This window comes from Coptis chinensis, chromosome 1 (assembly GCF_015680905.1).
Source record: "Coptis chinensis isolate HL-2020 chromosome 1, ASM1568090v1, whole genome shotgun sequence".
In the NCBI taxonomy this organism is placed as follows: Eukaryota; Viridiplantae; Streptophyta; class Magnoliopsida; order Ranunculales; family Ranunculaceae; genus Coptis; species Coptis chinensis.
In genome coordinates this window covers 11,754,164-11,768,219 of record NC_141456.1, presented here as the reverse complement: position 1 = coordinate 11,768,219, position 14,056 = coordinate 11,754,164, and the positions used below count along the sequence as shown (strand labels likewise).

The 14,056-nt window shown below is 38.6% G+C and overlaps 1 protein-coding gene and 1 long non-coding RNA gene across 3 annotated transcripts; one reads left to right on the top strand and one right to left on the bottom strand.

Annotated features, from left to right (window-relative positions):
• Positions 1 to 584: 584 nt before the first annotated feature.
• LOC147522145 (uncharacterized) lies at positions 585 to 3,769 on the bottom strand. Of its 2 annotated transcripts, XR_015195008.1 has the most exons (5): positions 3,227 to 3,769; positions 2,165 to 2,346; positions 1,858 to 2,064; positions 1,186 to 1,382; positions 585 to 946 (listed from the first exon to the last, which is right to left on the bottom strand). It is a non-coding gene; the product is annotated as an uncharacterized LOC147522145 (long non-coding RNA). The 2 variants fall into 2 exon arrangements; XR_015195001.1 differs by lacking the exon at positions 3,227 to 3,769 and having other exon boundaries at positions 2,165 to 2,594.
• A 7,243-nt stretch (positions 3,770 to 11,012) lies between these two features.
• LOC147522144 (uncharacterized) lies at positions 11,013 to 11,618 on the top strand. Its single transcript, XM_086567251.1, has one exon. The coding sequence runs from the start codon at positions 11,013 to 11,015 to the stop codon at positions 11,616 to 11,618; it is 606 nt and encodes a 201-aa protein (XP_086423377.1).
• The last annotated feature ends 2,438 nt before the right edge of the window (positions 11,619 to 14,056 follow it).

Genomic DNA, 14,056 nt, shown 5'->3' with positions numbered 1-14,056 from the left:
AAGGAACTAAATTGTAAAATACCACTTGTGTGTCTTTGATGCATTTTTAATTTGTGTATAGTGTATTATTCTTCTCCATTTTAATGTGGTTTCGAGGTTTATTTATAAAATTTTTATAAGTCGGTTCTCATCCTGTTATGATTCATATCCAAATATTTTGGTTGTGCAACATAAAGAAAAGTACAATTCAATAGTCGGTGAGTGTGGCAAACACATTTGTGGTTGTCTTTCACTCTTTCTTATCGACAAATCTAACTTTTACCAAAGGCTAGAAACAGTAGTAAGAAGTATTGCATATCAACGTCTGTTAGAATCCCGCGGTATGCATTTTGTAACAATATGGCATGAAAGCGCGTCTTTTAAGGGAAAATCTGCAATGAGAATAGAAGGTATGCTTGGCCTATAAAATTCTGTTTTAATCTTGATCGAGGATTTGAGACTTGATAACCTGATTTTTGATATGGCGTTATATATATATACAAGCAAGTATCAAAGTTAGACTTTAGCTACCAGAATTTGCAAAAGATACCATTCCTGGTTATATATACAAGCAAGTATCAAAGTTAGACTTTAGCTACTAATCCATGAAAACACACATTTTACAACTAAATGATAGTATAGACAAACAAAATGCTGAAAAAGTATGATACTCCTCATTGAACCATATAACTTAACAACTTTAAAAAAAATTCTAATGGAAAATCAATATTCTTTTTTTGTACAGTGGTCTTAAACAAGAGAAAATCACTCGTAGACTTGCAGGTACAAAAACCCACCCACTGTTATCATTTCTAAGTACCTTCGAAGTGCAACACCAAGTGCAAATATTTCTTTTAATTTCCAGCTGCTAGGCGTTAGGCATTGGTCACGGCTTCACTCGGCACAAACGACAAAAAACAGGTCGACCATACAGTCCTTAGTGCAACTCCATAATTCCATTTATTTCCTGAAAATTTAACGACAAAATACTTGTTATCAACATGTACAAGCATAGAATAAATAACTTAGCTACCTTATAGTTACACCACTATCTTTATTTGTTTGTCTGTGTGCAGGAGTGTGTGTGTATGATATGTGTGTAAGACAAAAGTTCTTCAAATTTTCAAAATGCCTCAATACCATATACTTGTAACTAACAGAAAAACATAAAAATCTGAAAACAATGAAAGAGAGAATTAAACACACCTATGAAGTCACACTTGTGATATTGGAGCCATCGCGTTTGACCATAATTGTTTCTTCAATATAGCCATTACTTTTGAGAATTTCCTCACATCCACTCTAAACCCTACTTAGCAATTAAATTCATCAGCAAAGTGCTCAACCAAGCCCATTTCTATATCTTGACCCTCGCGGCCCGGGTTCCATCTAGCATCTTTCACCTACAACAAATTCTAGAATAAGCAATAGGAACAAACTTCTAACCAAAATTTTAACAGCAAGAGGGAGACATAATGCATCATATATATACAAATATACCAATTCCTTTTAACCATCAATATGCAATAGAATAAGAATCAGATTGGCAAAACATGAATAATTAAATGGGGAGTGCAATGCAAACCAACTCCACCCATTCCAAAATAAATCCATACACTCTGTATCCAAGTCAAATTTTTACAAGTAAATTGATATCACACGCAAATATAAGGCTGAAAAAGTAAGATACTAACTACTGTCCAAGTGCATCAGTTTGCGTGTGATGTGTGTGACAAAAGAGTACTAAATACTTCACTAATACCATATACTAATGATACTAGTGGTAATTAAAGTAGTCTCCACAAGTAACTATCTTATTCCCTTGCAAGGAAGAACTGATGATGATCTAATATAAGAATTTTTTAGACTAAGCACTACCTTTACATGGGTCGTCCTTGGAAGGGCAGACATACGATGCTCCTGTTTCATCCATTTATTTACATTTTGGCACACTCAATATGAATGCAACCTCATCAGGTGTAGCAGTTGTAGCCGTTACCCGTTATTAACCTATTCTATCTCCTATTGCTGGTTTACGCCTTCAACTGGATGTACATACAATGAAGCTCCACAACCCAGCTAGTACTGAGAGCCCAAGCCAAAGAGATAATTATTAGCAAATGTAGAAAAGTTGTCACAATCTCAACTTCGCACATACTAGACTGCTCTGCACAACTACTCATACCTGATGATAAGAATAACCAGAGATCCTTGAGATTGCCACCTTCAGCGACTGCCAATTGGCAACCTTCTACCTCCAATTCAGTCTTTATGTAACACGCAACCTTCTTCATATTCTTACTAGTCCGTTTGGAAATCCCTTTAAGACCCTCTATCAATTGAGTCTTTATGTTCATATTCTTTAACCTGCAACAATTAGCAACAACTCAACACATTGAAAGCTCGTAGAAGAAACTATGTTAGTTCACACTTCATAGCTAACTGCTACCCATGAGTTCCAAAATGCAATCTAAAAGTCCTTTTGAGTCCCAACCAGTTCTATAAAATATTGTGGAAGCAATTAATTCTTTCAATGAAGTTAGAAAATTCGTCAATGTTAACAAAACTAAAAACCAGTGTTTAGTTATAAACAAACTATTATTGTCCAATTCAGTTTCATTGCCGGTGTGAGGGCAAACTTCAATCGAGGAAAACAAGAGCACAAAATATTTAAGCAAGCGAAGCTTTAGACACTAGAATAAAACAAGATGTTTGTTCTTAAATAAATTACAAAATGATTCAAACTATCTAACACAACACACAACAGTTCATGATATACTCAGATGATCTAACATGATATACCAAGACAAAACTCCCTATTTAGATTGGTACAAGGGCTACCTCAAGTGTAATAATTTATGTAGCATCTTTGCTCAAATCAATCCACTCACAGGCCATGCTAGAAGGAAAAGTATTAGAGATTTAGGGGGAAGCAATGGAAATTCATATTTGTAATGGAACAAAGCATGTAAGCTTTACAAGTAAGGCATCTCGTTGTAGATAGGTTCTGAGGAAGAAGACCAACTTGTTCAGCACCAAGGGCCCTCACAAATGACACCTAAACGCAAAAGACTACAAAACTCCATGTTGTCGATCCCTTTAACCATCTAGGCGTAACTTAACAAGATGAATAAAACCCAATCAACTTTGTTTTTATCGATTGAAATAACATGCCTGTGATTGAACAAAATAAGGCGAAATGATTAAGGCAAAGCATCCAAAATTCAGATTAATGTTAAACCATAACCTGTGCCAGATACAAAGGGCATACAACACCCAACCATATACAAGAGTACTTTGGAGTTGATTCCGTAAAAGATACTTTGTGTTGAGTCGGCCCAGCTAGAGAGACATGGTCTGCTTTGAGCTTGTGGCCACCACATGGCTTAAGCCACATAGGATTTAGCCTTCACTTCTTCTGTTTTAGTTGACCACTAAATTCAAAATAAGACTACTTTGGCAAAATCAACGCATACCAGTTTCTCTATCTAACAATACTAACCGACCAATGGTTCAATGTTTATGTTCCAACCCAAAACATGATATTTCAACACCTAAAAAAAATTTGAAATCAATCAGATGGGTATTCTTAAGCAATTGATGAAACAAAATAAGATAACTTTACATTCAAGATATAGATATAAACATAATCATATATTTCCTTTTGTTCGAGTTTGAATCAGACAAAAGGACTTTTAATTTCAAATAAAATGAAGTAGTACCAAGTAAATTGTGAATTCAAGATAAAAATTGTACCTTAGAAGCAAGCAAAATCGAAAGTGAGAGATGAGTGATAGTTGAAGAACCAAAACCCTAGAAAAGTAAGAGGATGGTGAATGGGTACTTACCAAATTAGCGATGAGAGAGAGAAGATTGAACAACGGCAGTAAGAGAGAAAATTAAGCAGTAGCAAACGAGAAGTGCTTTCCGGATTGAGCAGGCGACAGAAGAGAAGGAAACCCAAGTGTTGTCTGGTTTGAGGAATAGGAGATGAGCGCAATAACCAATAACCAATAACCAGTAAAGCCAATATAACCAAATCAGGTTTAGAAAAGTATATAAAAAGACCTTTAACACTAATGACAACAATAGTAACCTAAGTAAAATTTTAGAATATTCAAACACCAACCAACAAGCAAATGAAGTACATCATGCATCAACACTTGTTTTCAAGAAGAGGAACATCAAATTAAATTTTTTAGTAGTACCCTTGGCGTGCCTTACCAAAACAGATCCAATGAGTTATTTACAACTGGCTATAGTTTATCTAGTTAACTATATGATGTATGATGTTGATGTTAAGAAATAGGATTAGGACAAATGAACAATATTTGAACATAGCTAATCTGATAAAGCTGAGTGTATTTTTGGGGCCCAACAAGGTAGAACATTACCGATGCAAATTAAGAAGAGAACTAAACCTTAGAAAATGAGCAACAGTACCGACGAACAGATCCCCCCCCCTGAAACAGACCCACCCTCTTCTAACAACTCGCACACATATTACATAGACACATGCCACCCCCTTCTAAGACACAAAAATTGGAAACAGACCCTCCCCCCCTTCGAACACATCAGATACATCAACCCTCTTTTCGCCGCCGCCGCCGCCCTCCCCCTCACCCTCCCCTCCCCCGCGTTTGAAACACTCACACAACATGGAAAGCTTATTAGAATGGAAACACATACAACAAACTCACTCATTATAATTGGTAACTAAGTAGTTAACACACAAAAAAAAGGTCACACAGAATAATAATCATATCTAACAAGCTTTCAACAAGTACATGCCAAAAGGAAAGTTTATCAAAATATATCAAACAAATGCAACACATTTTCTCATTTCAAAAGTACATGTGAAATTCGCTGACGTACATCTTAATCATATGTCGAACTATTTACTAATTCATTTTTACTTCCCTTGTCAGCACAATCGAACTTCACAAGAGTGTAACCACCAAAAAACACTAAGACATTCATTGTTACATAAACTGAATGACTAACATTGGATCTAAACGAATTGTATTCCTAACCCAACATAACAGTATAGGAGTGATAAACCAACCCATCCATCCCCTCAACTTCATTTCTCCTGAAACATTACAACAACTCATTTTGGACAACCCCAACCATAAAACCCACGCACATGCATGCTTCTCAGGCAATTACTCGTAGAATAAATTGGTTGGCATTTAAAAGGAGGATGGAGAAATAAACTAATTAGAGACGATAAATAGAGATGCACTACCTCCAAATTTAATCTTAATTTTCATTCGACCATGTCTTTTCATTCTTACAAGACTTTGAGGTTTGAAAGCTTTGCGAGTTCTCTTGGAATTTAATGGTTGTCGGTTGTATCTCGACAATTTGCACTATTACGTGTTAAAAACAACTCCATTGTTCTAACTTGAGCTCCTAAACATTTTGCTCAGGTTTTTCCCAAGGGTTCTCCTCTAGTACCTGATATTTCTAGGGCTATCTTAAATGTGACAGAGGGAGACAAAATGGATGCAATCGATCGCGAATGGTTTGGGCAGCAGGTTTCATGTCAAGAGCAAGGGACTACTACCTCCGAAAGCCTCACCCTCGATAGCTTTAAGGGTCTCTTTATGATTGCTGGAGTTGCTTCTGCCATTGCTTTTCTCGTATTCTTCATAATTTTCCTGTATGAGCATAGGAACATTATAACTTCTGAATGCTCTGTTTCCCAAAAAATTTCTGCCATGGCTGTCGAATTTGATAAGGAGAAAGACATATCTTCTAGAGGATCCAAGAAGATTGATTTTCTAAGTGCAAGGACGACTGATGGAAGAGAAAGTTGTGTTGCAGAGTGCAATGTAAGTACACCTCAAAGTCCAGCAACAATTGTATGTGTGCACGAAGATACGGTCTTCTCCACAGAGGGAAGCACTCCCAGTACCGATCACAGCACACCAATTCGAGACCCCCCAGGTGTAATTGAGATAACTTCAGTAAACTGATTAGTTTAGGTCATATACCCTGCAATCTTTCTTGTATGAACTACTGACTCCTCTACTGGTTAGGTTGTCTTTTAAGTTTCAAATTCATTACACTTGAGTCTTACGAATTAGGAGAGCAAAGTTTGACTGTAATTTCCAGTTACTGTAGATTCCCTTATAGAATACTGTAAGGGGGCAGGAATTAAAAGTGACTATTGTTTCTTATCTGTGTACTTGTACTCGACCTTGACAAGTTGTTTCGTTCTTTTAAAGTTGTCTCTGTGATAAATTTTAGAAGTAAAGCTAAAGAAGAACTTATATGGATTTTCATTGTCCTCATTCTGATCTCAATTATACAACCAGCTAAACTCAAATTAACAGTATGGCAGCTCCAATCAACCGCACGTCAAGTAAAGCTAGGTCTGCTCGGGGTTTGACTCGATTGGCTCGCTCAAGCTCGTTCCTCTTGCAATGTGAACCAAGCCTACCATCACTAGTTAGTAAGTACACTAACAGAGCTACTTGATTAGTGAAGCCGAGCATAGTGAAGCTCGGTTTGATTAGCTTGAATTCCACCCTTAATTAAAACCAACTGCTAGTTAGGTGTACTTGCTGGGTTGCTGAATTCATAAATTCCAAGGGCTTGCCATTATGTATTTAATAACACATGTATGGCTCGCCAGTAAGTTAGAATTGACATTTTTAAGTTTGAAGATCAAGAAAAACATTGTTACACCGGTGCTGCTGACGTGCACCCTACTCTTATCGAGTTATCGCTACTTGTACGACCCTCAACCTACTTTACCAAGGATCAGTTCAATGAACAGTGATAGAGCAGTCACAAGTGCACATATACATTGGAGAAAAGTAGCATCCAAATTATTCGCCATCTCTAAAACAATCGACCATGTGCGCTTAAGAAACCAAGGAGGGCCTTTTCCGCCATAAAAGATAAAACCAACCAAAAAAAAGGGGCGGGAAAGAAGATTTTTTTTTTTTTTTTTTTCAATATCACCAAATTTGTAACAGTTTAAAAGCGTTAGGAAACAAGGAAATCGTTGCAAAAGATTAAAGAAACGTATTAAAACAGCTTTGGTAAAGTGTTACAAATTTAACTAAGCAACGCTTAGTAACCATTGGTAATGTAGACACTGTAATGGTTATGGACCGTTACAAATATTTGCAACACTTTACCCATGCTAAATTTGCAATACATTTTAAGTGTTGCGAAAAATAATAGCAACACTTTTTTGACGTTACTAATTGCTTGTTATGGTGTAGTTTTGGGGTTTTGCAATCTAAATTTGGGATCTTAGCAAAAGCTTGCAAATTATGGCATGTGGAGACAATGAATACTGTTATCAGAACATGTATCATATTGCACAATATGATAATTAGAGCTAAGAATAAAAATTATGAAATGAGGAGGTATATTCCTAATCCAGAAGAGCAACCACAAATCCCACCTACTCGGGAACACTACATTGAGGAGACTCTACGACTTCAATCAAAGACTATGCATGATAGACTTAAAAGCGATCTTGTCGAGCATCTATAGAGTATTAGGGGTGACCGACGTTGATTGTTGTAATTTAATTTATTTTTATAGATGCATGTTTCTTTTTAATCATCAATAAACAATGTTAAACAATTTCTATATATATATAGGGGAAGGATAGAGGCACATTCACTGTAGCCACATTCTAGTCACATTGTAAATTAATCTAAGCAAAATCGTGGACTTAAAAGTTGAATTAAAGGCTGAATTTTTGTGGAGATGATCTCCCCACCATGGAGAACATGCTCACAAAAATTCAGCTAATTCAAAGAAATCTAACCTTAGAACATACTCACAAATATTTTGGACCGTTAGATAAAAAGCTTAAAAAAGAATACTAATTTTTACATGGTTAGACATATCCAAATATTATAATTTTTTGTGATAATGATCTTCATGGTGGGGAGATCATCTCCACAAAAAACCAGGCCTTAATTCATTTGTATGTCGAAAATGTGGCTATAATGTGCGCATAATGAATGTGCCTCTATCCCTCCCCATATATATATAATGAATGTGAGGGATAGAGGCACATTCATTATGCGCACATTATAGCCATATTTTCGACATACAAATGAATTAAGGCCTGGTTTTTTGTGGAGATGATCTCCCCACCATGAAGATCATTATCACAAAAAATTATAATATTTGGATATGTCTAACCATGTAAAAATTAGTATTCTTTTTTAAGCTTTTTATCTAACGGTCTAAACGTTTTATAAGGATGTTCTAATGTTAGACTTCTTTGAATGAGCTAAATTTTTGTAAGCATGTTCTCCATGATGGGGAGGTCATATCTACAAAAAATCAACCCTTAATTCAACTTTTAAGTTCATGATTTTGCTTGAATTAATTTATAATGTGGCTATAATGTGCGCATAAGAATGTGTCTCTATCCCTCCCCTATATATATATATATATATATATAGTATATATATATATATATATATATATATATATATACAATTCTAAAAAGTAGCTACTTAAGTTAACTTAAAATAAGTACATAAGTAAAACTTCACTTACAAAATGAATTCAAACCTAATTTTTTGTGGTTATGAAACACTCACCATAATGATTATCTTCCCAAAATTTCAGCTCATTTGGAAACCTCTAACATAGATAAAAATTGTTGTCATCTTTAAAAAGAAATTTAACGGTCTAGAAATGTTGAATTTTTGTAATTGGTTTTTGCCAATATTAGAGGTTTCCAAATGAGCTGAAATTTTGTAAAGATGATCTTAATATTGAATATATCATATACACAAAAAATAGGTTTAAATTCATTTTAGTAGGTGAAGTTTTACTTACGTACTTATTTTAAAATTAACTTAAATTGCTACTTGGGGTTTGGGAACAATGTGGTCCTTCGAAGTGTCAATGAGCGAGTCTCTTTGATCTCATATATTCTAAACTTGTTTGTCATTTTCTTTCCTGGTGATCTAGAAAAAGTCAAGAAGTAGAGGCAAGCAGGAAAGCTCATCTTGTAACTTGGGAGAGCAGTTAAGTTTGGACATTACCAGTATTTCCTTTGCTGAGATCTCTCAGGAAAGTGAATAAGGGGAGAGAAAAAGGAGGAGGTGTGAAGTACATTTAATAACAATGGGGACACTTTTAGGGGCGACCGGGTGTGACATTACTTAAGTAGCGTTTAGGATCTTGTACTCCTTGTTTTTGCCGCTTTTAGCTAAAATCAAAGATAGGAGACTCTACTCTATCTTCTCAAACCTTTTCCCTTTTCTATTTCGGGTAAAATCCTGCATTGCTCAACAAGTGTGAGTTCCAAAATTCTCTTCTCTTCCTGCCTTTTTGGGTGAAATCCTTCACTGTGAACAATGAAAGTTCTGAAAAGGTTGGGTCTTGGGGCTGGTTATTCTCATGCTATCTTTTTTCGGGTAAAATCCCTCATTGCATTACAGTGAGCGTTCCGGAAAAGGTAGTCAGGGATGAATCTTTATGAGATGGAGAACCCAACTCCCTCGGGGGCGGTGGGCAACATGAGTGCTGCGAAGAGCACGGTACCAGTCAGGAGTTATGCAGAAGCTACGAGGAAAAACCCTCCGCGGGTGGTGATGAATGATCTCTCACCTCCAGAACAGATGGGTGACTACCCCTCCATCACCATCTCACCCTCCGCCTATGAAAGAGGATTGGAGTACTGCAGACACTGCCTCATCAGTCATATTGACTTGGTTAAGATGCCGCTTGAGAAGGTCAGAAGACTGGCAAAGGAAAAATGGAATCCATCTGGGGAGTGGCTTATCACGCCAATTGGGAAAGGCTTCCTCTTCCTTCGCTTCTCAAATGCAGATGACATGAATAGAGTATGGGCTCAGGGGGTCTGGAATTTTGATGATGTCCCTCTCCGTCTTAGTCAATGGAGTCCCAATTTCAATCCAGAATTGCAAAGACAATCACATGCTTTGGTTTGGATTCGTCTGCCAGGACTTGGACAAGAATTCTGGGTGCCGGAAACTCTGCTCTTTATTGCACGAGGAGTTGGTTATCCAATGCAAATAGATGAGAAAACATTGCGTAGAGAGTATGGGTATTATGCAAGCATTCTGGTGGACGTCGATCTGTCGAAGCCGTTACCAGATCAGATATATGTAAAAACGCCTCACTATAACTTTTGGCAAACAGTGGAAGTGGGCAAGTTGCCTAAGATGTGCAATCACTGTAAAATTGTTGGGCATCTCATAACAGAATGTAAGAAGCTTAAGAGGGCCATGAGTGCAGGCGGGAAGACTGTGGTCACAAACTCGACCCCTCCCCCTCCTCCCACAGACGTCTCTCTTCCCAAGAGGAAAAGGGGACACAGGCACAGGTGGGAACACGGGGAAACTAGTTCGGAGGTCTGGAAAGTCAAGGAAGGTAGTACCTCAGGAATGGCTAATGGACATGTGGTAAATAATAGTTTCAAGGTCTTGAACACAATCAGTGAAGAGGTGGAAGGGGCTGTCAAAGAGGTTTTCTTTGAAGCTACAGAGCCGCAAGTGGTACATGATACTGTGGATGTGGATAAAGAGGTCTCCTCGGATTCTTTGGCAATGGTGATTCATGATATGAGTGGTAACCTTATCATCCCATCAGCATCGGCAGAGCAGGAATGAGATATTGTAAATGTGGAGGCAGATATGGTTCTTCATATGGTGGTTCATCAGGGTACTGCTCATGGGGATCAGGAGAACTCCAACAATACTAGCCTGCAACAGGATGCAATCAAGAGAAACAATGCAGTGAGGAGTACTCCTCCATGTTCTGGGGGTACGCAGCACGTGGAGATCTCTGAATTGCATAAAGATTGGGGTTCCACATCGAATAGATGGGCGGACATGGCAGAGGAAAATCTACCACTTGATAAAGGGGATAACACAGCAAAGAAAAGAGGCTATATGCCGCAATGGAAGTTGCAAAAGGTTTCTCCACCCAAGACAAGGCTTCAGCCTGGGGGGAAATCAGTAAATAAGAATTGAGGCTTGCCTCATTCGATAATAATATCATCTCTTTTCTTAATGAGGTGCATATTTTGGAATGTTCGAGGTATCTCGAATAATAAAACGAAGTCTAGGCTAGCAAAGCTTGTGAAAAGATGGGAGCCAGATATCATTGGTATAGCTGAGCCTAAGATTGATCCGTCTAGTTTTTCTACATCTTATCTTCATTCGTTGGGGCTTTACACCCAAATTATTCACAATTCTAATGACAATAGGGTGCCTAATCTTTGGCTGCTTTGGAGGCATGATGTGCTGGACCCAACTCTACACAGCCAATTGAGCCAACACATCACAGTAGAGTCTCCGAATGGGTTGATTACTATCATCCATGCAAGTTCAGTGTATGTGAGACGGAGACATTTATGGGCGGAGTTGAGTAGTTTAAATTCTTCGTCTAGAGCATGGCTTATGATAGGCGACTTCAATGCTTATCTTAGTCTAACAGAAAAGAAAGGTGGAAGAACTCCCCGGTTTGTAGCAATGACGGACTTCAGAGACATGGTAAATTCAAATCAGCTGATGGAGGCTCCTCACTCCAGGTTCGAATTCACTTGGTGGAATAAACAGATGGGAGTGGACAAGGTTGTGGGGAAGCTGGATAGAGCTTTTGTAAACAATGAATGAAATCTTTTGCACCCAGGTTGGAGGTATAGGGCACTGAGTAAGCTGTGTTCTGATCACTCACCCCTTGTTGGCTGGACAATCACAATTCCAAGGCCCAGGAATGTACCCTTCAAATTCTTCAAGATGTGGACTACTGATCCAAGTTTAAAGGATCTGGTGCTTCAGAGTTGGTCAGAGCCCATAGAAGGACACTCAGTTTTCGTGCTCACCCAAAAGCTTAAGCGTCTGAAAGGTGCTTTGAAGTGCTGGAATTGAAATATTTTTGGGAACTTGGGCACAAAAGTTAGAGAGGAATCTGAGGTTCTGGAGACTATGCAAAAAGAGTTGGAGAGGAATTTCACTGATGCTTTGGCCACTGATTTGATTAACCAGGAAAACAAAGTCGAGGGCCTGCTAGAGCAAGAAGAATCTTTTTGGAGGCAGAAGTCCAAGGTAAAATGGGACAATGATCTAGATAAAAGTACAAAGTTCTTCCACGCCTTATCTGATATGAACAGAAATAAATCTTACATTTCCGAACTCAGAAACACAGAGGGGGTGATTCTCACTGATCAAAAGGAGATTGGGGATTTCATGGTGCGACAGTTTACTAAGAAATTGAAAAGGGTCGAGCTGCCGACGGATGATGACCTTATCAAGTTGTTGCCAAGGTTTGTGACAGACGAGGATAATGTGAGCTTGACTCGGTTTCCCACTCTGGGGGAAATAAAGAAGGTAGTTTTTTATTTGAATCCAGATAGCTCTCCTGGGCCGGATGGTTTCACAGGTCACTTCTTTCAGACTTTCTGGGATATAATGGGGTTGGATATGGCCAGGGCGGTACAATATTTTTTCATCAGAAGTTGCATCCTGCGAAGCTTTAATGCAAACTTCTTGGTAATGATCCCAAAAGAAAAGGGCATGAATAAGCTGGATAGATTCAGACCGATATGTTTGGCAAACTTCGGGTTCAAGGTCATTACAAAAATCTTGGCTTCAAGGCTAAATATTCTCACTCAGAGGGTCGTCTCAAAAGAACAATATGGGTTCATTGCCAATCGGAACTCTTCTCAAGCTGTGGGTTGGCTTTTGAGCTCGTCAATGAGCTGCATGTCAAGAGACGAGGTGGAAATATAGGCATCAAGCTGGATATTTCGCAGGCCTTTGACACTTTGGATTGGAAATTTCTTTGGGCAGTTATGCAGAGAATGGGTTTTGCTGAGAAACTGATAGGGTGGATTCAAGGAGTTGTAACGAATAATACCATTTCTATTCTTTTGAATGGAGGACCGATTGGTTGTTTCACAGCGGAGAGAGGGCTCAGGCAAGGAGACCCACTTTCGCCAATACTTTTTGCCTTCGCTGAGGATTGTCTGAGTAAGGGGCTAGAATGGCTTTGCGTGAACAGGAAAATTCAGAGAATGGTGATACAAAGTAATTACTCCAGCCCTACACATTTGATGTTCGCTGATGATATATTTATCTTCTGTAATGCAAGAAGGAGGCAGCTCATTAATCTCATGGAGCTTCTAGACTCCTATCAGTTGGCTTCGGGGCAGCTAATAAGCAAAGATAAATGCAAGATTTTCTTCAGTCTAATGGCACATAGAAGGAAGCAGGACATTGAGGATAACATGGGCATAAAAGAGGGTTTCCTACTGGAAAGGTATTTGGGTGTTCCCTTAACTGTGGGGAGGGTTACAAGAGCAACGTTAGTGCCTATGGTCGACAAGATTAGGAAAAGGGCAGCCGGTTGGGTGGGAAAGATGCTATCTTTCAAGGGTCGAGTGGTTCTAGCTAAGCAGGTTCTCAATAGCATACCGGTACATAACATGGCTATTTACAAATGGCCAGTGTTGGTGATTAAAGAATGTGAGGGTATTATCAGAAATTTCATTTGGAGTGGTAGCCCATCGAAGAGGAAATTCATCATAGTAAAATGGCAAAAGGTTTGTCGGCCAAAGGAAGAGGGGGACTGGGCCTCCGTAAGCTCAGAGATATAAACCTATCGATGCTCATGAAACTTGCCTAGAGTTTATTGAACGACACTTCGGAATGGTCAGAGTTCATGAATGGAAAATATAGGAACAAATCGGGGGGTTGGTCGAGCCACAAGAAATCTACAGTGTGGACCGGTCTACAATGGGCTCTCACAGAGATGGATACGCATCAAGGGTGGATCATTGGGAAAGGAGAGAACACAAGTTTATGGAGGGATAACTGGATAGGGGAGGTGATCATCGGAAACCATATCCAGGACAAAAGGCTTCTGCAAAAACTCAAAGCACCACTCAGTGCTTGCATTCAGGGGAATCAATGGAAGTTCCCGGACTCCCTGAAACAAATTCTTAACAGCCTTGGGGTGGATTTAAGTCAGCTGCAGCTCCTGAATCAGCACAGAGAAGACATAAGAGTATGGCGTCAATCCACCAATGGCTTGTTCTCGGTAAGTTCGGCAT

What these genes read in the sequence shown, in the direction of transcription:
- LOC147522144 (XM_086567251.1), top strand. Translation starts at nt 11,013, where the DNA reads ATGAGGTGCATATTTTGGAATGTTCGAGGTATCTCGAATAATAAAACG.